This window comes from Podarcis muralis, chromosome 12 (genome assembly GCF_964188315.1).
Source record: "Podarcis muralis chromosome 12, rPodMur119.hap1.1, whole genome shotgun sequence".
In the NCBI taxonomy this organism is placed as follows: Eukaryota; Metazoa; Chordata; class Lepidosauria; order Squamata; family Lacertidae; genus Podarcis; species Podarcis muralis.
Genome location: NC_135666.1, coordinates 10204972 through 10229478, shown reverse-complemented (window position 1 = coordinate 10229478; position 24507 = coordinate 10204972). Strand labels below are relative to the sequence as shown.

Here is a 24507-nt window from a genome sequence, read left to right as displayed (position 1 = left end):
ATGAGGCTCCCAGGCCTCTCGGGGGAGAGGAATGAAGCTCAACAGCTGCTCAGGAATCTGCAGGCAGAGGATTAAAAATGTAGTATCTATAGTGACCAGTTTCCAGCTCGCCTCCTACCTCCACCAAACGCGCTTTGCTAGGGAGAGAAAGCATGCTGGTCATCATTTAAGGTACTGTAACCTTGAAAAAAAGTCTACTTGCAAAAAAAGTCAAGGTGTCCGTGATCTTCCTGAAGCCGAGATGATGCGCAATGCCTTGCGCGATTTGAACTACGGCTAGTTTTGCAACCCCCAAATGTATTTTTAAAAAATGCAACTTAAAACCAAGATGGTTTTTAAAATGTATGTATGCATGTAGAGACGCGGGTGGCGCTGCAGTCTAAATCACAGAGCCTGGGGCTTGCCGATCACAAGGTCGGCGGTTTGAATCCCTGCGACTGGGTGAGTTTCCGTTGCTCGGTCCCTGCTCCTGCCAACCTAGCAGTTCGAAAGCACGTCAAAGTGCAAGTAGATAAATAGGTGCCGCTCTGGTGGGAAGGCAAACGGCATTTCCGTGCGCTGCTCTGGTTCGCCAGAAGCGGCTTAGTCATGCTGGCCACATGACCCGGAAGATGTACGCCGGCTCCCTCGGCCAATAAAGCGAGATGAGCGCCACAACCCCAGAGTTGTCTGCGACTGGACTTAATGGTCAGGGGTCCCTTTACCTTTTTATGTATGCATGCATTTAAACACTGCAAGCAAGATACTTTCACAAGTCCTGTGAAAAGTTACAAAAAAAACCACACACCCAAAATGTTCAAGAAAATGGCTTTGGGACTCAGTTCAAATGTGGACGATTTTTCTTTTGCTCTAAGCACTTCTTGCCCAACAATGGTGAGCAAGAATGAAGGCCAGAAGAGAGCTCTCCATTGCAGATGCCGGTGATAGCTGTTACAGACAGTGACCAACACAGGCACACTGAAGCTTCTGCACATCTAGTGCCCCATTAAGAGGCAAAAACATATGAGCCAGCCGTTGGAGTGATGCACCAGAGAGCTCGCTTTGATTACTGCAAGCCTATCCAAAGGTTTCTCCCCCTGCCAGCCAGTTGGCTCGTCTCTCTCGGTTCTGCTCAGTAATGTCAAAATATATAAACACATATTACCGAGAGAGAGAAATAAAGTGAAATATTTGTTAATATCAGACTTCAGCATTTGCAGTCATCCCTCGAATGGTTTGCAATGCTTCCCCCCACTTCCCCCCCTCCAAACAAGCCAGGAGGAGAACACAGAAAGTTCATTGTTGCCGCACAAAAGCCAGAACACAAAAAGAAAGCCTCTTTGTTGTTACAAGACTTCCAAGGCATTTGGAGACGGCAGCCGGTTTGCAAGCGTCGCCTAAGTGGACCTCAGAAGCAAAACAGTCCCAGCAGTCTGGTACAAGATTTACCGATTAAAACTATTGCCTTTCACTGGAAGGGCAGCGGAGAGCATCTCTGCAGGATGTTAGGTGCAGTCCGTGGAGAGGCTTAGTGAAAAATGCAAAACTGGAAGCCATTATCAATGGCAGGAGGGGAAGGATGGTGCAAGCCTCCACTGAGGACAGCCAGAAAACGTTAATTTAGCACACTGGATATTTTGCTGAATAAACTGGAATGCCCGTAACTGAATTCCACTTGTATTCAATGAGCTAGTTAATTCTTCGTTTATTTTTTTAAAAAAGTGTGTGCCTAAAGCTAATTTGTCAACATTTAATTGCTCGTTTTAACATTAAAAAAAATAATCACTTAACTTGAATTAACACGCTTTGAGAAGCATGAGAAGCATTTCTCAAAATGCAGGATTCTCACCCACTGCAAACTCAATTTTCCTTCCCTTTGGGTAGGGAACTGCCCAGCAATGTGTTGCTATGAAGAGCGGCAGACAAATACTTCCAAAGCTCTTCCAGGACTTCTCACGATGACTTTCTGCCCCCTCCCCTCCTCCTTCATACCTGCCTGACACCATCACTTCAACCATTTCCGTTTCACGCGTGTAAACAGGCAACTCGTAAGGTAATTCCCACGTCTATCGCATAGAAGGTTTCTGCAAACATATTGCGAACTCCCAAACCAGCAGGAATAGGCAGACTCCAGAAGAGAAGCAAAAAACTTTGGGCCAATGCAAAGTCCACATTAGAGAGAGGCAGTGTGGAGTAGTGGGTAGAGTGCTCAGTCAGAAACACGGAGACCCCACGTTCAAACCCCACTTTAGCCACGAAGCTCAGTGGATGGCTTTGGGCAACTCAGACATTCGCACACTCCATCTTAACCTCAAGAGTCGTGTGTTCGAGTCCCACGTTGGACGAAAGATTCCCGCATTGCCAAGGGGGTTGGACTAGATGACCCTTGTGGTCCCCCCTTTGAGCTCTACGATTCATTCGCATAGCCTAACCTACCTCGCAGCATCGTTGTGCGGCCAAAAACGGGGCAGCAGAACTGCGTTTCGCTGCCGCGACCTCCTTGGAGGAGAAGGCGTAACGTAAGAAGTGAATATACTTACGGGTGAAATCGGAGCTCAAGGCCAAGCTGGGCTTGATGCCTCCTCCTCCTCGTGAGTTTTCCTCATCCGAGTCCCAGCCTGAAGACGCCGACGAGGAGGAAGAGAAAGGCGAGCAGGAAGATGAGGAGAAGTAGGGGGCGTCGTCTTCCAGTTCATTGTATTTTCTTTTTAGCACCCCCGTCATGGTTAGCGAGAGGTTTTCATATAACTGAAGAGAAAGCAGAGGAAGAAAGGGAAAATGACTGAGCAATCTTTTGGGTCACACTGGGGATGAGGCTCTGCAATAAAACCCGGCGTGAAAAGGAGAGACAGACAGAAATCTGCCTTGCTGTTTGCTGCGAGCCACGCAGCCTTTTAAACGGCGCTACAGCTAATCAGAGCAACTTCCTTCAACAGTGGAGGCGCAGGTTGCGAACGTGATCTGTCCGGGATGCACGTTTGCAACTCGCGTCTGCGCATGCGCGGGTTGCGATTTAGCACTTCTGCGCATGTGCAACCGCCGAAACCCGGAAGTAACCCGTTCCGGTACTTCCGGGTTTCGGCGGTCCGCAACCCGAAAAAACACAACCTGAAGTGCCTGTAACCCGAGGTATGACTGTACTGCCTGCCAGACGTGGCTGGACTCCCAACTTTCATCATCATCATCATCATCATCATCATCATCATCCCATGAAGTGATTGCCACCAACCTGGGTGGCTTTGAAAGAGGATTAGACAAACCTAGTTGAGAATTAGGCTCTGTGTGGCTACTGGCCACGATGGCTAGGTCGTCACTCCACTGTCGGGAGGCAGCATGCTTCTCAATACAGCGGTACCTCGGGTTAAGAACTTAGTTCATTCTGGAGGTCCATCCTTAATCTGAAACTGTTCTTAACCTGAGGTACCAATTTAGCTAATGGGGCCTCCCGCTGCTGCTGCCGTGCAATTTCTGTTCTCATCCTGAGGTAAAATTCTTAACCTGAGGTACTATTTCTGGGTTAGCGGAGCCTGTAACCTGAAGCGCCTGTAACCCGAGGTACCACTGTACAGTTTACCTGTGGCTGGAATCTCTCGATTCCTGAAAACCCTGTTAACTCTACCAGCTCAGCTCTCCCCGAATTGTAAGCACCGGCGCTGGCAAAAATCACGACGCGGGGAAAACCGTGAAGCCAGCCAATTCCTCTACCAAGCTCCATCTTTCCTCCAGACATTGCGATATATCGGTATATCGTGATGTTTATCCGGTGACACATCGCAATGTTGAAAACCAGATATGGCCCAGCCCTAGTGAACAGAAGCCATTTCTACCCTTGGGGTGGCGAATCATGTCCACAACATGCTTTAGGGACAGGCTGCTTAATGCAGATTGCTGGACCCCTGTCCCTGTGGAGGTAAGTGCTGCGATTCCTGCAATGCAAGGGGTTGGACTGGATGACCTTTGGGGGTCCCTTGCGACTGCGATTCTATGAAAACAAAGCCGTTCTGCGTGTAAGGCACCGGTGGGAGCCAGGATCCAGAGTCTGTTAAGGTTTGTGTGTGGCCCAAAGGACACGCCTTCTAAGTTAATTTTGATGCCTGGACTATGGTTTCAAAATGGCCACGCGACTAGGGTACGGAGGGGGGGGGCAGACGTTCAATAAAGCAGAAAGAACCCCCCGCCCCTTGTAGCGCATGGAACTAGCCAAACTGGCTCCCGTCTAATTGCTGCCGACAAGCTGAGTGTTCCTGTAGCCGAAGACGAGGCTTGCAAAAGTCGGGAGGAGGGGGGGGGGCGAACAAAGCCAGAGCATGAATCCGAGCACAACATGTTCCTCCGTAAGGGAGCCCGACGCCTCGCCTGCAAGGGGGGGCCTGTGCCTTTAATGCAAGCCCCTCGCTGCATTAGCTCATGCTAATTAAACAAAGCCACTCTGCAGGGAATGCAGCCAGGAGCAGGTCCCTGGTGGGAAAACACAGCCTTCTCGTGCGCTGGAAAAACACAAAACACCCAGGCGCGGCAACAGACCACGGCAGAAAATGCAGGGGGTGGGAACGTTTGCCACGGATCCACTCTGGATTATAAACCCTATTTGCTTCCCATCAGAAGAGTTTTTCCCAACCGGGAGCCCTTCATATGCGCTGGACTACAACTCCCATACAACGGGCGCCGTAGCGCAGAGCATCTGAAGGGCGCCCGGTTGGGGAAAAGCAGCGTTGGAACAACAGGGCGAATGCCCCTGAAAGTCAACCGCCGGCGGTGTTTGGATTGCTGCATTTTCTTCGTTCTTTCCCAACTGTCCAAACAAACAAAAACCCACAACCCCTTTGGAGATTTCTGGCCTGTAGCTCCTTTGGAACAAGTTCCGCCAACCGAGGAGACAGAGTGTTCCTGTGCAAATCGCACCAGCTCAACAGAAACAGGGGAAAGGAAAAGGGGGGACGACCCGCACAAGGAATCAATGCTTATTTGTCACCCAGAGCAAAAGCCCAGCCCCAGTCTCTGGCTCAAAACATCCCCTCCCCAGCTCCCCCTGCAATTTGCAAGCATGTAATCTCCAGCCACCTCCGCAAAGGTGTCTGCTGCAGGCGCAGCCCACAGGTGACATCCGGCCCCCAGAGCGCTCTGACTTGGCCCCTTGCGGCACACACTTTTCTCTAATCTTTCACGGTTCACAAGTTCACAAGGTAAATGAGCAAAGTTTGCAACTGCATTTCCTAGACATGTCACTGGTACTGCTATCTGTTACAGTCAGGAAAGGAAAAGAAATCTGGGCACCTTCTGAAGCCAGGCCTATTCACCCCACACCTATGAAAGCCTTACTTCTGGGCAGTGGAACATGTATCGCTAAGTGCCACCCAATTGTGCTGGCCAATGTTAGAAAGTCAGGTATAGAAAGCTATGTGCTAAACGGCTCCTTAAACCAGGATCACCTCAACAGTCACCAAAATGGAATGCCTAGTTTCATTACAACTTTTTAGTTCTTGAAATTCGTTCCAATTGTGCAAATAAAATATAACAGATAGAATTCTACAGGGTGTATTGCTGGTGTGTGAAAACGGTCAAGACCCAAGAACCCCCAGGCATGCACCTCCAGATGGAGGAGACATTAAGCCCCATCCTGGTGCAAATGGTTGATAAAGGTAAAGGGACCCCTGACCATTAGGTCCAGTTGTGGCCAACTCTGGGGTTGCGGCGTTCATCTCGCTTTAATGGCCAAGAGAGCCAGCGTACAGCTTCCGGGTCATGTGGCCAGCAGGACTAAGCCGCTTCTGGCGAACCAGAGCAGCGCATGGAAACGCCGTTTACCTTCCCGCCAGAGCAGTACCTATTTATCTACTTGCACTAGACGTGCTTTCGAACCGCTAGGTTGACAGGAGCAGGGACCGAGCAACGGGAGCTCACCCAGTCACGGGGATTCGAACCGCCGACCTTCTGATCGGCAAGTCCTACGCTCTGTGGTTTAACCCACAGCGCCACCAAGTGCAAAATGTGCCTGGTGAATTTTGGCCACAAAGGTTTAAACCCTAAACAGGCAGGATATTAAATAGAAATCCTCATTTTATTTCCCCCACTTTATTTCCCAGAGTTTCTTCAACCTTGGCTTTCCTTTGATACTGCTGAACTACAACGCCCATCATCCACAGCCTGATGGTCATGGATGATGGGAGTTGAAGTCCACTAAACTAGCTGAAAGGCAAGACAAGAGGCCAATGTTCACCGGGAAGGTGGGGCAGTCCGTCTCCATGCCGCAGTTTGCCCCCACCCACTTTGAGTTCAAGCTCCACCCACGAATGACGCTTCACAACTTTTGAGCATCCGGTGCACTGAGCAGCATTACGGCTGAGACCTATTTTGCATTTGCTTGGTGGCCATTATCAGCCGGAACGCACGCAACCTCACAGCTCTAACTGAGCACCTTACAAAACACCGAACGCCTCTGGCTAGCCTTGAGCGGAAGTGCTTCCTTCGATGGCTGCAGGAATGCTACTCGACAAGCCTTGGCCGCCTGCTGGTGTGTGCAGAGGATCCCAGGCACATTTTGGGTGAGGATTTCTGGGTGAGCAAGCCCCCGAGCCTTAACAAGACTTCCCCCAGAGTTCCTCCTCTTCCCGTGAGCCCTTCAAAACACCCAAACTCCGCTGAACTTGCTGCTTGTTTACCATGAGCCCAGACTGAGAGCAAAATGAGGCATCACAGCTAGGCTATATTACTCACCCGGTGAATCAAAAGCAGGGCTGCTGAACGCACCGGTTCGTCCACACCAGGCACCAAAATAAAACCACAAGTAGATAACAACAAATTGCAAAAGCAGGAGGGTGAGAAGGTGCTAACATTTTATTTAAATTTATCGGGGTGTGTGGAAATGAAGATCTGGCAGAGCAAGGAGGCGGGTTCGAATCCTTGCTTGCTTGCTTTTCTACTTGCAAGGAATTGCGTGTGTGTGTTGTGTAGGGGAACGATGCCTCCCAAACCCACCTGCAGTCAAGCCCTGCAGAAACATCACAAACCACCAATGTGATACATAGAATCAGAGGACCTTCGAGTTGGAAGGGACTCCAAGGGTCATCTAGTCCAACCCGCTGCAATGCAGGAAAACTCCATGACAGATGGCCACCCAACCTCTGCTTAAAAACCTCCAAGGAAGGGGAGTCCACAACCTCCCGAGGGAGAACTGTTCCACTCAAGCCTTCAAAAGCCCTCAACCAAAGGGCACTGGCCTTGGGTACCCATAGCATTTAAAAGGTTAAATATATTAGCTATCCCTGTTTCACCAAAGGTCACATTGGGTTACCAGACAAAGTTACTTGGGCAGACCAATTGTGCGAATCCTAGATGGGGAAGTAGGCTGTCAATTGCTTTGCCCAGGTTTCTGCATATAAAGGCAGGCTTCAAGAATACGATAGTTTTGCCCTGTTTAGGGAAGCTTTTAATATTTGAGGCATTACTGTATTTTAATATTGTGTTGGAAGCTGCCCAGAGTGGCTGGGGAAACCCAGCTAGATGGGCAGGGTATAAATAATAAATTATTATTATTTATTAATTTATTTAATTAATTATTATTATTATTATTATTATTATTATTAATTTTACCCAAGCCACGATTGCCATCTATGCCCTTTAATTAAGAACTATGATGCTGAACTAAGGCTACTCAGGGACGGGCACTCTGCACATGGTCAGACAGACCATGGGCCCAGGGCCATCTGTACGTGACCCCGGGCTAGCAATATTGCTTTTTTAAAAAAAAGATGGAGAGAAGAGTTTTAAAACACCCCCTCTCCAAAAGGAATGAGTAGGGAAAGGAGCCCCTACAGCAGGGCCAAAAGCGATCTCCACAATTTTATTGCACCGTCGATACAGTAAGCGCAGATCAGGCAATGCTTTATTCGTAATTAATGTGGAAAAGGCTTTTAGGGAGATTTTTCTCCCCTGCTCCCCCCCCCCCCCAAGACATCAATCCCATTGTCTCTCCCCCCCCACCTGCCAGCCCCTGCTTTTATTAGTTTGAACTGGAACGGTGCCCAGGTAAAGTTTCCAGAGGGCAACTTCACACATTACGTGAAAGGAAGTGCCGTTTAGCTGCTCCCTCCCCACCCTTGGTCCCTGGCCCCCTTCCAGATCTTCCTGGGCCACACAACCCCTATTAATCTCAGCCAGCAGGCCCAGTGGGCGGAGTCCAACAAGACTATTCCTAGTCCAGGACTAAAATAGGAGCTCAGCCAGGAGTTCACCAGGTAGTGCGGACTCCCCTCAGCCAGGAGTTCACCAGGTAGCGCTCACAGCAATACACACATGAATTGCTTTGGACATTCAGGAAGAGGCCAGGCACTTCGAAGCATATACCAGGTGCAGAATCCAGGGGAGGGCAAACAACAGAGCATGTATCGGCCCCAGGCACCAGTTGCGTCAGATCTGAACCGGAATAACCAGATCGGAGCAAACCAAATTCCCTCCTGAAAGCTTCGAGGGCTCCTGAATCATTTGGGCACCAAAACATGTGAGGCAACTGATACCCAAAAAGGGCACTGCAGCTAAGCTGCAGCTAACGCCCAAGATCCAGATTTCCACGCAGGCCATGAAGGTAGGTTTAAGAATAAAACCACGTAACAACAACTACTACTACTCTCTCAGGGTCTCTCAGATTCCTGCATTGCAGGGGGTTGGACTAGATGACCCTAGGTGTCCCTTCCAAATCTAGGATTTCCTACTTTCCGTTCTCAGAAAGGAGATCAGAAATGGGTTTTTATACAAGCATCACATCTCTTGGGGAGGTGGCCCGTCGCCACTCTGCGTGATCCACTACTCTGGCCTTCATATCAGCCTCGGCTCGGAGTGGGGGCAGCGATTCTGCCTCCCTCCACCTACAACAGGTGAGAGTATGACCCTATTGGACCCAAAGAAACACCTAGAACAGCTGCTCATACCAAAACAAACTACTGGCCCTTTTTTAGGTACTCTAAAATCGAAATTATTTGGGAGTCTAACAGTGATGCGCAACATTAATCGTTACAGTGGTGCCTCGCAAGACGAAATTAATTCGTTCCGCGAGTTTTGTCGTCTTGCGATTTTTTTCGTCTTGCGAAGCATGGTGTTGGGAAAGTTTTGGAAAAGCTTCAAAAATGACCAAAGCCTTTAAAAACCTCAAAAAAGGCTACCACACCGCGTTCTATGAGTTGCTCCTCGAAGTCAAGTCGCAACTGTATTAACGGTGTTAAGAAAAAGGACACAAACTTGCAAGACGTTTCCGTCTTGCGAAGCAAGCCCATAGGGAAAATCGTCTTGCGAAGCAGCTCAAAAAACAAAAAACCCTTTCGTCTAGCGAGTTTTTTGTCTTGCGAGGCATTCGACTTGCGAGGTACCACTGTATTCAGAGAAGACCCACAAACAGATGTGCCTGTCCATCAATTTCAATGGGCCACCTTGGAGCAGAATGCGGCTTGATATCACCGCACGAGGACCTTCAATCTTAATTCAGAGCAAACTAAAAGTTTCTTCAGTTATTAAAAAATTGGTCTTTTTTAAAAAAAAAACATGTAGAAAAGGGTAGGGCTGGGGCGGAAAAGACTGAGCATGGTATTGTATAGAAACAGATTTTTGCATTTCATTTCCCCTTGCTAAATTGCCAAAACTGACATTTTGTTCTGGGCTCCAGCTCCGCTACTCATCTCTTTGACCAAAAAGAGACACTCCACAACCCTTTTTTTTTCCTCTTCCCGTTAAGAAAAAGTACACCACGGAGCGGATCAAACCCGCAGGAATTCCTCTTTGGCACAGCCAACTTGGCGTTATCCTGGGAATACTTTCTAACAAATATTCAGCCCAGATGTGCATTCCACTCCCATCTGAACATCCAACTTTCAAAAAAGAGGGGTGGAGGTCGTGGAGCACAAAAGGAAAGTTTTTTTGGGGGGGGGGGAGAGGCACTGAGCAGAAACCGCTAGCTCTCCTGGAAATCTCTGAAGCGTGCAGGAAGGAATAGGGGGGGGGGAGATGGGGCTAAAAGGGGAGAGGCAAGCTTTCTAACCTCCTCCGAGGGGTGACAACAAAGTTACTTTGGAGTAAGATAGCTCTAAGGAAGCTTCTGATTCATTTAAGCCACTCAGAAGGCGGACGTACCCTAGTACACAGGATATAAACGTTTCACGGGGGAACCTGAGGCCACAAAAACACAAGAATACCACCTGCCTGAACACACACCTTGCCCCTCGGTTCTCAAGAATATTTCAGCAAAGCCACCTTCTGCAGGATTAGGGAACAGAAAGCTTCCCCAGAGGTGAATTCCAATTCTGTCAGAGAGGGGCAGAATCCTGCAGCTTTGCAGACCAAGCGCATCAGCAGCCGTTCGCCTATGGCGAGTTATGGCCTTCTCCAAGCAACCAGGCTGAGAAAAGCTATAAAGAAACTGGTGCTCAGGTTGCTTCTTGTGGGGTGGGGGATGAGCGTAAACCCACTGCACACTGGATCAGGCCAAAGGTCCAGCTTGACCCTGTGAAATAGGCTAAGAGGCCTTGAGTTTCCTGACTGAGTGGGGATTTGAACCCTGACCTCCCAGGTCCTAGTCTGACACTCTAACCACTACCCCACATTGGCTTCCTATGGGGCAGCTATATAAATTAAATCGGTAAATATGGGGAAAGCAAAATAGAGAAGGGTCTGAACTACCTTTCTTGAAGCTTGAATACGTTTTATTCTGGATCTGTTTTAATGTACAGTGGTACCTCAGGTTAAGTACTTAATTCGTTCCGGAGGTCCGTTCTTAACCTGAAACTGTTCTTAACCTGAAGCACCACTTTAGCTAATGGGGCCTCCCGCTGCCGCCGGAGCACGATTTCTGTTCTCATCCTGCAGCAAAGTTCTTAACCCAAGGTAATATTTATGGGTTAGCGGAGTCTATAACCTGAAGCGTATGTAACCCGAGATACCACTGTATTGTACACCACTTTGAGGTCCCCCCCCTTTTAAAATATAAAGTGCTATAGAAACAACAAATTCCATTGCAAAAAGAAACACAGTATCTAGACTTTCCATTGTGGTGACCACAACCCTGGTTTAAGGTGCCATCTGGCAATTAGCTCATTTATCTGAGTTTCTAACACTGTTCTAAAGAGCGCTTCGTCAACGGAGATTGATTTTAAGCTCACGTAACCCCAAACCTGTTTCAACACGAAAGGGCTCGGCTTCCGCAGCACGCTGGAAAATGGTGCCTCTGAGGCACGTGCAGAGTGCCTTTCCCCTCGCCACAGGGCAACCACAGCCCACCTCCCTCCCCAGAGAACACCTGAGCTCCAGGTTCCTGCTTGCCACCTCTCGAGGTCAGCTCCTGCCAGGCCTGGCAGCCTTGATTTGGTAAAGGTCATTGTTTGCCAAAAGTGAAGCCAAGGACATTTGGCCAGGGGGCTCTGTGTTTACAGAGCCAAAACACTACAGAGCAACCTTTGCAACCAAGCCGCCAAGACTGCAGCAGCCTTCTCCAAAAAGCTGGCTTCACGTCTGCAGAGCTGGTGCCAAGTGTGTGGGTGCTCAGAATGGGCACAGAGAGAGAGAGAAAGAGAGAGATGATTTACAGTGGAGTGCTACTCTGAGAAAACAAGCGATCTCAGAGTCGATGGCACCAAAACAACCGCCCGCGTCTCCCCAGTCTTCTGGGCTGTTAACACCCACCTACATGGGAGTTATTTTCAGAGCCTGGTGCCATAAATAACAGCACTCAGTTTCCTGAAGTGGGGCGGGGGGAGAACCACTTTCAAAAACACACTCGAAGAAAACGTTCAGAGGATTAAGAGAATTCTCTCTCGAGGGCGGACGGCTTGCAATGGTAGAAGCTGATACAGTGGTACCTCTGGTTACATACTTAATTCGTTCTGGAGGTCCGTTCTTAACCTGAAACTGTTCTTAACCTGAAGCACCATTTTAGATAATGGGGCCTCCCACTGCTGCCGCAGCACTGCTTCATCCTGAAGCAAAGTTCTTCACCCAAGGTACTACTTCTGGGTTAGCGGAGTCTGTAACCTGAAGCGTATGTAACCCGAGGTACCACTGTATATAAGCTAGGAACCAAATGGTTCCTTAAAATTAAATCAAGGTTGCAGTTGCCAAAATGGAATTCTTAGTTGCCATCTTTGGGTAGGTAAAGGTAAAGGTCACCTGACAGTTAAATCCAGTCGTGACAGACTCTGGGGTTGCGGCGCTCATCTCGCTTTATTGGCCGAGGGAGCCGACGTACAGCTTCCGGGTCATGTGGCCAGCATGACTAAGCCGCTTCTGGCGAACCAGAGCAGCGCATGGAAACGCCGTTTACCTTCCCACCTTCTTGCTGTGGTACCTATTTATCTACTTGCACTTTTGACGTGCTTTTGAACTGCTAGGTTGGCAGGAGCAGGGACCGAGAAACGGGAGCTCACCCCGTCGCGGGGATTCGAACCGCCAACCTTCAGCAGGTCCTAGGCTCTGTGGTTTAACCCGCAGCGCCACCCGCGTCGGTAGTCAGATGCAAAAATGCTCCTGGCTGATTTCAAACACCAGGCCCTGGCTTGTGAGGTCTGTGTACGAGAGCCAGACCACGCATGCAAAAGGTTCAAACCCTGGATGTGGACACAGGATGGGGCAGCCCTCTGTCTACATACCAGTTCTAGATAGCACTGGGGGAGCTGATACAATAGTCTGGCCTCATATGTTCCCTTTGGGGTCAGATCAGAATTCCACCCGCTCGCTCTGGTCAGCTGGCTCCGGAAATATACTAGGCGTGGGGATTGGCACTGGAGAGCCCTGGGCTAAATCCGGCAGTCCAAGTTGAGGTAGCACCTGAGTCAACCCTACCTGCAAAGCTGTACATCTGGGCTTCTGTGGTGAGTGAAGTTAGGACGCAGGTCCCCCAACTCTCATTTTCCAAAACCAAACTAGGCAGGCACTGGAAAGCTTCCAGCAACCATCTTTGCCAACCTTAAAGGTAAAGTACCCCTGCCCGTACGGGCCAGTCTTGACAGACTCTAGGGTTGTGCGCCCATCTCACTCAAGAGGCCGGGGGCCAGCGCTGTCCGGAGACACTTCCGGGTCACGTGGCCAGCGTGACATCACTGCTCTGGCGAGCCAGAGCCGCACACGGAAACGCCGTTTACCTTCCCGCTAGTAAGCGGTCCCTATTTATCTACTTGCACCTGGGGGTGCTTTCGAACTGCTAGGTTGGCAGGCGCTGGGACCGAACAACGGGAGCGCACTCCGCCGCGGGGATTCGAACCGCCGACCTGACGATCAGCAAGTCCTAGGCACTGAGGTTTTACCCACAGCGCCACCCGCGTCCCCTTTGCCAACCTTAGCCCCCACAAAAAAGGCCACCTTTTTCCAAGTAGAAAGAAACACGTTCCTTTCCTGGTTACCTGGAGGTACTCCCGACTCACCATAGGTGAGCAGGGGAGAGGTCACACTGAAAAAAGCTTCTCTTGTCACATTCACAGACCAATGATTCAGTGTGTGCGTCATGCAAGTTGTTGTTTTTTTTTTTACGTTCTCCGACTGCTTGCACACCTAGAAATGTGATGCTGGTGACCGTGAATGTTAAGATATTCTTTCCAGGCCTGAAATACACACTGGAGCCACACATAAAAAGTAGAGAGACGGAATAATTCTGGTGCTTTCCTTTAAAAATATTCCAAGCTACTTCATACAATACTTTGCATATATGTGTGTGTGCTGGGAAAAGTGGAAGGGGGGGGGGGAATTTCCACAGCAGTAAAGTTACTTTTTTTCCTACCTTCACCCTGCGATTTCCCATGTAGATACCACATTGGGAAACCACCAGAAACGACCGCACAGAAGAGGCTAGATTCAAGAAGTCCCCTTTGCGCACAGAAAGGGACTCGGCAACCTTATTTCAAGGAACAGTAAATTGGGATTCCCGCTCCTTCAAGCGGTTCCCCTTTTTTTTTTTTTTGGTTAACTTAAGCCGACTATAAGGTTTCATAATCTCTCTCTGCTGCTAAAAATAGAGTCGGGACAGCAAAGGCTAGAAAGCACACGTACGTTTCACATCCCAGAATAAAAAAGCATGAATCAGTTTCAAGCAGAGACGGGTGAGACAACCAAACCCCCCCCCCGCCAGAAAATGCAGGCAGCGTTTTGTCCGGGGAGACTGACCGAGTGCTGAGGAAGCCACGATGGGAACACGCACCACGAGAGAAAACAGCTCATGGGCGTAATTCAGCCGCATGCCCCAGTCACACAGGGCGCAATCCTCGCAGAGACTCCCTGGCACAAACCCTGCGGAGACGAATGGGAGTCACACGGCCAGGCCAGGGGCGCGTCAATCATCTGAGCATCGTTAGAACAAATAAAGATGGCAAGTGCCCAGTTAGGGCTAGGCAAGGGAGACAGAGTGCTGCTGCGGTCCAGGTGCTAGATTTCACAGAATCATCGAATTGGAAGGGACCTCAAAGGTCATCCAGTCCAACCCCGTGCAATGCAGGAATCTCAGCCAAAGCATCCATGACAGATGGCCACCCAACCTCTGCTTAAAAACCCCCGAGGAAGAAAAGTCCACCACATTCCGAGGGAGTCCGTTCCATCATTGAACAGCTCTCACTGTTTAGGCGCAGGAGAAGCAGTGTGGTGTAGTGGTTAGATTGCCAGAGTAGGAACTGAGAGAGCAGGGTCCGTATTCCCACTCAGCCATGAAAGTCACTGGGTCGCCGTGAGCCAGTCACTCGCTCTTAGCTTAGCCTACCCCAAGGGATTATTGTCAGGTTAGACTGGGGAGTGGGAAGAGTTGTAGGCCACTTTGAGCTCCCTGGAGAAAAAGTGGGGTATAAATTTAACAAATAATAGTTAAGTCCTCACCAGTTACACACTTAGCTCATCCACCTTACTCTCAGGGCTCTTGAGGAAGTAACCTGGAGTAACCCTTAGACCAGGGGTCAGCAACCTTTTTCAGCCATGGGCCGGTCCACCGTCCCTTAGACCAGTGTTCCCCAACCTTGGGCCTCCAGCTGTTTTTGGACTACAATTCCCATCATCCTTGACCACTGGTCTTGCTAGCGAGGGATGATGGGAGTTGTAGTCCAAAAACAGCTGGAGGCCCAAGGTTGGGGAACACTGCCTTAGACCATGTGGTGGGCCGGACTATATTTTTTTTTGGGGGGGGATGGACGAATTCCTATGCCCCACAAATAACCCAGAGATGCATTTTAAATAAAAACACACATTGTACCAATGTAAAAACACCAGGCAGGCCCCACAAATAACTCAGAAATGCATTTATTTTTTTTAAAAGGACACATTCTACTCATATAAAAACCACGCTGATTCCCAGACAGTCCGCGGGCTTGATTGAGAAGGCGATTGGGCCGCATCAGCCTTAGGTTGCCTACCCCTGCCTTAGACATACACCCATCATTATCTCATTGCAGGAAAGGTGGTATATAAATATTACGCTGTATGGGTGCACAAATTTGCTATGTCGTTTTTTAAAAGGCGGGAATTGCTTATCTAGTTTTGCAAACAAACAAACAAACAAACAAAAGGTAGGAGCAACAAACTGGACTTCCGGTTGCCTGTGGCGAGGATGGAAAACTTCCAGGTGACCAGTAAGCAAGATTTGCAACTTAGCAAAGGAACGTACTGCTTCTTGCTCTTGGAACCCCTGCACCTTGCTTGCAGGCTGTGCCAATGCAAAAATCAGGAGGGAGGGCCCCTGAAACGTTCGTACAACCATAGAACAAGCTTAAGATGCCATAAATGCCATTTTAAAACTTGCTCTCTGCATCGGGAACACTCAGCACATCTTTCTACAAGACCTCAAAGCTTTCTCTGCAACCAGCCGCAGCCGCTAGGCTAAATCTCCCTCTTTCCAAATCCGGCAAAAAACCAAACCTGAGAACGCACTTCAGGGCCCTATAGACCTATGCAAGGAAGCTTGGGGTTTTGGTTTATCAGAATTCAAGTTCTTGGGAACCCCAGCTCTCATCGAAACAGGAAATGAAGTTTCTAGCAATACCTGGTGAAATCTCAGAAAGGAAAGGGTTTTTATTCAGGAATTTTCTGGCCGGCAGGGTTCACTCTCTTAACACTCCACCCCTCCCTCTTGAATCACTGGAGCAGAATGCATTATGCAAAGAGTGTCAATGCTAATTTGCTTTCATTTCCATAATTCATTCAGGTCACAGGATCCAGCTTTTCTTGCTGCAGGACTTAAGAGGCATCCAGCTTAACAGCAGAACCGCCGCGTGCAACAGGTACTCATGGCTCCAGCAATGGAGACACCTCCGTTTTCCCTGCAGGGGGGACGGGACCATAAGTTCCCAAATGAAGCCCTTCAGGCGACACAGAGCTAGATGTTTTGAAAACCTAGTGAGTGCCTGCTTGTGTGTTCGCCTTGCACACAAAGCCCCCAGGCTACAGTTTGATCTGCCCGCATTTTAGCAGGAATCACTCTTTCCATTTCCTGAGCCAGTCCGCGGGCACCCCAGGGTGCTCACACCTAGAACAGCCCCTGGTTCTAACCTGACAGGCTCCCTCCACCCCTCTCCTCAGTTTCCCCAGTGCCTACTCATCTCTCCACCTGCACTGGATTTATGAAGCAAGGTGCGTGGCTGCAGCAACTCCCGGGAGCCACTACAGTCACCCAGAGGCTTCTGTTTACACAGAGAAAGGTGGTTTGCAGGCTCCTGCCCGATTCAACCCTCAACATTATTGGTAAAGGCGAACGGCCGTGTTAGAAGATGCCGGCAGCAGAAGCAAGTGCCTTGGTTGTTAATTCTTTTAAATCAAATTCAAGCGGAAGACAAAAGACACAAACTGCCCTCAGTGTCTAGGCAAATCCTCTATTTGATTACACCTGATGAATAATGCAAAGCCGGTTACCTTGTTTGTCCTCTGGTGGGTACACTCTGTTTTACCTCTGACGCGTCGGTCTCCTGCTCTTAATAATGCAGGAAGGACTGGGGGGGGGGGGTCTAACCGTCTACTTGCTGCATGCCACAATGAAGTCCCTGAATCTGAATGAGATTCGCTACTTTCCTTCCAGAAAAAGAGAACTGAAAAGCAATCGGGGAGGTGGAATATGAGGAAGATAATCTGCATCGGAAGATACATGAAAGCATGCAAGAATGAAAGATACATGCAAGCAATCCCTGCAGATTTGCAGGAAAAGGCAATGGACATTTCTACTGGGTCTGAATTTCTTTTCTGGTGAGCTACACTTTTATGCACGAAGTAGAACAGGAAAGCTACAACGGGGGCGTGCTGAAGAAATTGAGTCATGAACCCGGGAAGCAGTGTTAAACATCAGCCAGGCACCAGCCAGGGTCCAATTGTGACCACATGATGATCTCTGGGTGTCAGGTGACTTGGAGAAGGATCTGAAAGGTTTTCCTTGAAGCTTGAATATGTTTTGTTCTGGACTGTTTTATTTGGTGTCCAATGTGTTGTAAACCGCTTTGAGATTTGTTCTTTAAAATAGAAAGCGGTATAGCAGTGAAACAACATCAAACTCACTTGAGGGGGTATGTCACTTACTACTGGCCCAACTCACAGGGTTGTTGTGTTGGCGAGATAACGCAAATGAGGTGCTCTGAATACTTCAATGCCAATGTTAGCCCATTTGGGCCTGGTAGGGCAGCATGCACAGAGACCCACAGGAGGTGGAGCCAAAGCCAAAGCCAGGCAAATCCATCCCCTGATTGGTTGTAAGTAAGAAAGTCAGCTGGGGGCCACCTGGCTTGCAAGTATTACAGGTGAAAAGGATCTGGGGGTCTTGGTGGACCACAAGCTTAACATGAGACAACAGTGTGATGCGGCAGCAAAAACACTAATGCTCTTCGGGGCTGCATCAACAGAAGTATAGCGTCCAGATCAAGGGAAGTAATAGTTCTGCTCTGTTCTGCCTTGGACAGACCGCACCTGGAATACTGTGTCCAGTTCTGGGCACCACAATTTATGAAGGGTGTTGACAAGATGGAATGTGTGCAGAGGAGGGCAAGCAAGATGATCAAGGGTCTGGAAACCAAGCCTGATGAGGAACGGTTGAGGAAGCTGGGCATCTTTAGCCTGGAGGAGAGGCGACTGAGAGGAGAATAAATGGCCATCTTCAAATATCTCAAGGGCTGTCACATGGAAGATGGAGAAAGCTTGTTTTCTCCTGCTCTGGAGGGTAGGACTCAAACCAATGGCTTCAAGTTACAAGAAAGGAGATTCCAACTAAACATCAGGAAGAATTTTGTGACAGTAAGAACAGGGGGTTGGTCTAGATGACCCTCAAGGTCCCTTCCAACTCTTAAGATTTGATGATTCCAAGCTGATTGCTGGGTTGAGATCTGGAACAGCAACATTCCAATCGTGCTCTAAACCACCACACCAACAACCACGTCAAGAAAAATAGCGAGTCCCCTGAGATTGCGGGGAAGGGGGGCAACTTGGATCGGAGACAGACTTGGGTTCAAGAGTCCACTCCTCCGCTGTGGGCAGTCTACAAGACTTTTACCATCCAATCTCAGCCTCTATTCTACTCCCTGTAAAATGGGAACAGCCCTTGCAGGGAAGAGGGGAGGGGCAGGCGCTTGTGAACGGCTTTGCAAATTGACTCAAGCTGCACGACCACAGACGATTCGTTCCCTAATAGACATAATCAATATCTCCCCCCCACTCTGTAGGCACCATTAGGGAACCATCAGCCCAAACGGACAATGCCTTCGTCCCGACACAGACATCTGTTTTCTGCAGCAACAGATGCCAAAAGGGTGTCCGTTCGTAACTCGAGAGGGAACCGCGTTAACCGTTCTTCCCTCCAGCGTATTATATTCCTCGATGGGGAGGGCGATGAGGGCACTTGGAAAGAAAAAGCTTGCTTTAAAATAATAATAATAATAATAATAATAATAATAATAATAATAATAATATCCCCCTTTACAATTGCAAATTAATGCTGCCACACTAAAGCAATGACTGGGACTGAAAACAAGCAAAAGAGGCAGAGCTGATGGAGACCCAAGTCATTGCGCAGGCTGCTCATGTTGCTTCAGTATACAAAGACAGTGTGGTGTATCAGTTAGAGCAGTGGTTCTCAAAGGGTGTGGTGAGCAAGAGAATCAAGTGATATCCAGGAAAATCCTAGTTTGTTTTCCAATGCCTTATCAATAAAAATATCTGGTGTGGTGCAAGCAAATTGTTAATCTGAATCTGCGACCCAGAGGGGGGAAAGTTTGGGAACCACCGAGTTAGAGTGTTGGAGACCACCAGGTGGGGTATACATGCAAAAATAAGAAGACTGAGAAAGAGAAAGAGGAACCTATAGACTCTCCAAATGTTGTTCATGGCACTGTGGTCTAAACCACTGAGCCTCTTGGGCTTGCTGATTGGAAAGTCAGCAGTTTGAATCCATGCAAACAGGGTGAGCTCCCGCTGCTCTGTCCCAGCTCCTGCCAACCTAGTAGTTCGAAAGCACACCAGTGCAAGTAGATAAATAGGTACTGCTTTGGCGGGAAGGTAAATGGCGTTTCCATGCGCTCTGGCTTCCATCACGGTGTCCCGTTGCGCCAGAAGCGGTTTAGTCATGCTGGCCACATGACCCAGAAAGCTGTCTGCAGACAAACGCCGGCTCCCTCAGCCTGAAAGCAAGATGAGCGCTGCAACCCCATAGTCGCCTTTGACTGGACTTAACCGTCCAGGTGTCCTTTAGGGATTTTGAGAATTACAGTGCAGAAAAACTGGCAGTGGGGCAGAAGCAGGGGCTTCCACAGGTAACCCCCCCCCCCCGGTAAGGGAAACAATGAAATGTCATCCATATCAACTTTTGGCCTCCAGGACTGTCAGAACAGCTTTTTTTATTATTATTAAAGGCTTTAAGAAGGCAAGTAAAAACATGAGCCTGCATCCTTCTCTGGTCTCAAGTCTCTCTCTCCCACCCACAGGAGTTTCGCCAAGAAAACTGCTCCTGATCAGTCCTGCCTTTGCACCAGTAGGTGTTGCTGTGGCTGCAAGAGTGCAAGCAAAAGCAGCTTCCCTGTGGCTCCTTCATCAAACAGCAACCGGAACAGAAACTGCTATTGCTTTCTTGGTCTAGGAGAGCGAGAAATGCAGAAAGAAGGAAAGGCAGCCTTCTTTGTCTGGTCCTGCTCCCATCTAAGGATGCAAACTTCTAGGCTGAACAGAGACCTGACAGGCAGGAAGAGTCACGTGTCCTCAAGAGATGCAGGAAAGCTGTACGGGGGTCATAAATGAGTCACTCAGCACATCACAAAAGGCTGTACTGTAGTAGAAAAGGAGTGCATACCTCAGGACAGCTGGGCAGCCCAGCCCAATGCATATCATTACATTATTATTCCAAGTGCAATGGACTTGGGCCCTTGCAAGTACGCAGCCTCAAACTCAAAACTCTGCAAGCGACCACAAAAGGAGAAGAGCGGAGGAAAACAGCCCCCGTCGCAGCAGCACCAATGGCAAAACTAAGATCATGCATTTGCAGCTATATTTTAACTTCTGCATGATCTGCTTAGAAGTTGAAAAGCAACCATGCGCAGCTCAAGTGTGAGTTTTCCCCTTGCTGCAACAACAAATATGAAGTTAATTACCCTTTTGTCACAAATGCATAAGAAACAACTCTGGCCAGGGGATATGAACCCGATGCACGTAATTCTACTGTCTACTGAACCGTACTAATATGCTGCAAAAGAAATGTTAATTTCCACACAATTGCAGAATTGGAAGGGACCCCAGGGGTCATCTAGTCCAACCCCCCGCCATGCAGGAATATGGTTTGCCACTCACACCAAAAAGAGTCTGCCTGCCGCATCGCTGATTGATGCCCTGTTCTGACCTTGCCTCTGATATGGGTGGGGAGAAATGCTACTGTGGCTCTGCACTGTGTGCATTCACACCCTTCAATCACTCCCAACATAGAGGCGTAGTAGAACTGGCCACAAGTCCCCAGAAGGAGGTTGCCTGCTGTGTCTCGGGATGAGTGCCTGTTCTGAGCTTGCCCTGGAGCCAAGAGACATTCCCTGGAGCAGCTTGTGCAGAACAGCAAGGGGGGGTGGGGGTCACACGGGAACCAGATTCAGCTTCCGAGTGTGTTCATGAGCACAGAGCGTCCAGTTTTACTTTGAGGGAGGTGGGGGAGTGCATGCCTCCATCGCGAGACATTTGGACAACACTGCTATGACACGGCTTTGAATTCCAACGACGTTATTCAGTGATGCAAACCAGACAGGCTGCCGTTGATGCAATGCCATTGACAAGCAACTGTGATGTTTCAAAGAAAACCCCAAGAACCTATATTTAAGCTGCCTTGTGTGTGACTCACATCTCTGGCATCAAACTCCTGCTAAAGCACAGTATTTCCCCAGCGTAACTATGACACATGAGGAGGAGGAGGAGGAAGGACTGATGACAACAAACCTGGGTGGGGTGGGGGGAACTGTAAGAGAGAAAATCCTGAGAACATGGAAAACAAAAATTCCAAAACTAGTTACGTTTTCCAAAAGCGGGGGTTCTTTCCACAATGGTGGAGTCTCTCTCTCTGGTTCCAGGAAGGCCGAGACCAAGAAACAACACATTTTATAATACAGTATCTGGCATTCTTGTTTTGGGTTGTTGCTGCTGAAGACAATCTGCCTCACATTCTTTGCTAAGATCGCCCCAGGGAGAGATCTTGCCAGTCCCTTAAGAGATAGCCCAGCGAGGAGCCAAATATCATTATCTCCCAGGGCTGGAGAATTTGGGCAACTCAATTAACTTCTTTTGAACTGTTTTACAGCCCATCACTCCAGGACCTTAAAGGGGGGGGGGAGGTAGGAAGAAAGCGCGGGGTTGGCTCCCTGAACAGATGCTCGCAAGAATCCAGGTTATCATAAACACACGGTGGCCAGATCAACGTGAGCGGCGGGAATCGAAACCGCAGGCGCCTCGGCAGAGATCAGGTGCAAGGAGGGAAACGAGAAAGCGAGGAGTAAGATCGTGGCGGGGGTGGGGGTGGGAATCAGGATACGATCCAGGCTGCCGCTAGACAATAAGGGAAAGGAAGGAGAGGCGCTCCCCAGATCCCCAGCCGGGGGAAGTCAGCGCCTCGACGGCGAGGAACCTCGACGTGAGCACGGCAGGAGTCCGGAATCTTCTCAATGTTCCCACTCCTAAGGAGGCTAAATGCCTCCGGAAGAGCCCACTTAACACGATCAGAAGTGTGACAGCCAGAAACGAGTTGCAGATGGGTGGTCTGCCATAGTCAAAACAACGAGTTGCAGCCGTGTTGGTCTGCCATAGTCAAAACAAAAAAAATTCCTTCCAGTAGCACCTTAAAGACCAACTAAGTTGGTCTTTAACTTAGAAACGAGCCACTTTCCCGTCCCCCAGACCCAGCTCCGCGCCTCGGCGCACCATTTCGACACTGCGCGCCCTCTTCCGACCGTCGGAACTCCTCCAGCTGCCTCTTTCGTCCGCTCTACAGCGCCCCCTAGAGGGTGGGCAATCGCCTCCCCCACGACCCTCGCTCCTCCGCCCGCTCCGCTTTTCCAACCCCGACTTAACTCCGTTTCACTTCGAATCAACCTCATTTTCTACCCGGGCCTTGAACTGCTCCCATACATCACAGTCAGAGGTCCCGAGCGAGCCCCAACGGAGAGTCCCGGCCGTCGCGTTATGAATCTGCCCCTCTCTTACCCCCGTCTCCAGGGCGCCCCCTGTCGGACTCTGTGAACCGAAGCCCTCCGCGCCCGCAATCCAACCTGGACCAGCCCCAACTCCCGCCTCTCTAGCGCCCCCTCTCCCTTTATCCAACAACTGCAGCCGCCGGGGTGGGGGCAGTCGCCGGTCTCGCTATGGCCCCCCGTACCCTAAGTTAGTACCCCGCGGGAACACGCCCCCCCAACCCTTCTACAGCGCGCCGCGTCCCCCGCACCCCACCGCCGGCGCTCTAACCCCCGAGAGCGCAGCGCAGCGCGGGCCCCGACGGCGGCGAGCCGAGCGGACGCAGACACTCACCGGCGCCGCTGGGGGCTCCTCGGACGGCGGCGGGGAAGGCAGGCAAGCCGGCTTGGGAGGAAGGAGGCTCGGCTGGAGAAAGAGGAGGAGCAGGAGGCGAGACGGCGCCGCTCAGGCTTGCATCGCCGTCGAGACTGGCTGCTGCTGCTGCTGCGTCCGAGGCTGCGGAGAGACTGGCTGGCTGGCTGCGCCTGGCTCTGGACTGCTCTGCCGCCGCCGCCGCCGTCGCTCCTCCTCCTTCCCGGCTCAGCTGCTGCGCTGCCCTTTTTCGTCAGTGGAAAACTCCTGCGCTCTGACGCAGGCGGTGACAAGGGAGCCTCAGCCAGAGACAGCGAGCCGGAGCCCGGCCCGCTCCCAGCCCACACGCCGCTTCCTCCCGGCCCGCCCGCCCGTCTGCCCGCCCTCCTTCCTTCCCCGTCTAACCCAGCGCCAGGGAGGAGGAGGAGGAGGAGGAGACGAGCTGCCCAGTCGCCTCCCTCCCCTTTTTTCCCCGGGAAAAAAGCGCCCGGATTGGTGGAGCGGCGCCTGCTTCTGCTGCTCGCTGCTGCTGCTGCTGTGTGCGGATTCACACGTGAACTGGGGAAAGGCGCCGGCTGCGTGTGCGTGTGGCTGCACGTGCGCGCCTCGGCCGGAGTTGCTGAGTGGCTGCGAAGCTGGGCGCGGGTTGGGTGTGCTCAGCTCTCGCGGGGTTTACTTTCGAGTAAAACGCCGCGTTTGCACGGGATCGCAGAAGGGGAATTGGAGGGGGCGGGGAGAGTTATAAGTAGATGTACCTACAAAATCCCCACCACCTCTCCATTTTTGCTGAGTTGCATCGAGTTTACTCGGAAGTAAGTTTTACTGGTTTCAGCCCAAGCCAGCTTCCAAATGGAGAGCCTATCAGAGAGTTAACGAGCATTTTGGGCAGATGGTAATTCTTGTTCATGAGCCCATATACGGGTTTTACTTGAGAGCAAGTGTCGTATAACTCGGTGGGACTTGCTTCTGTGTAAACAGGCATAGGGTAGTGCTTGGGTGTTTTTTGGTGGTTATGCTTATATAATTTTTATTCATTTTTTTAAAAAAAGATTAAAAACACAAATTAGTTGTTTTTAACAAAATCATTGGGTTTGTTTTTTACAGTTTGCTGAACTGAGCCAACCTGGTGCCCTCCAGGTATTTTTGAACTATGACTCCCATCAGCCCCTGCCGGCACTGTCCTGGGAGTTGTAGTTGATATCTACGCCTTCTGTGATGGGGCTTTTCCTACCAAGCACACATAAGCCTAAGAGATGCCAGTGATAGGCCTTGCCGTATGCCCATTTACTAGGAACAGAAGCCCAAACATTGGGGCTTCTTCCTAGGAAAATATCCAGAGCATTGACCCCCTCTTGCGAGGGACCAGTTAACTAGAAAGCTGGGGTTTTTTGGTGGCTGACTTTACCTGCCTTTTGCCCAGGCTGAGCCAGGCTATGTCGGTAGCTCTGTTGGTCGATCAGGAGTCTCATAATCTCAAGGTCGTGGGTTCAAGCCTCACGTTGGGCAAAAGATTTCTGCATTGGAGGGGTTGGACTAAATGACCCTAGTGGC

The 24507-nt window shown here is 50.1% G+C and overlaps 1 protein-coding gene across 1 annotated transcript in view; it reads right to left on the bottom strand.

Annotated features, from left to right (window-relative positions):
• Positions 1-23077, bottom strand: part of CSRNP1 (cysteine and serine rich nuclear protein 1) — a 33021-nt gene extending 9944 nt beyond the window's left edge. The window contains exons 1-2 of the mRNA XM_028750560.2: positions 22939-23077; positions 2520-2727 (exon numbers count right to left, since the gene is read on the bottom strand). Of these exons, the coding sequence (XP_028606393.2) occupies positions 2520-2703 (184 nt within the window). The 5' untranslated portion in view covers positions 2704-2727; positions 22939-23077. The remainder of the gene's footprint in view (positions 1-2519; positions 2728-22938) is intronic.
• Between the last annotated feature and the right edge of the window lie 1430 nt (positions 23078-24507).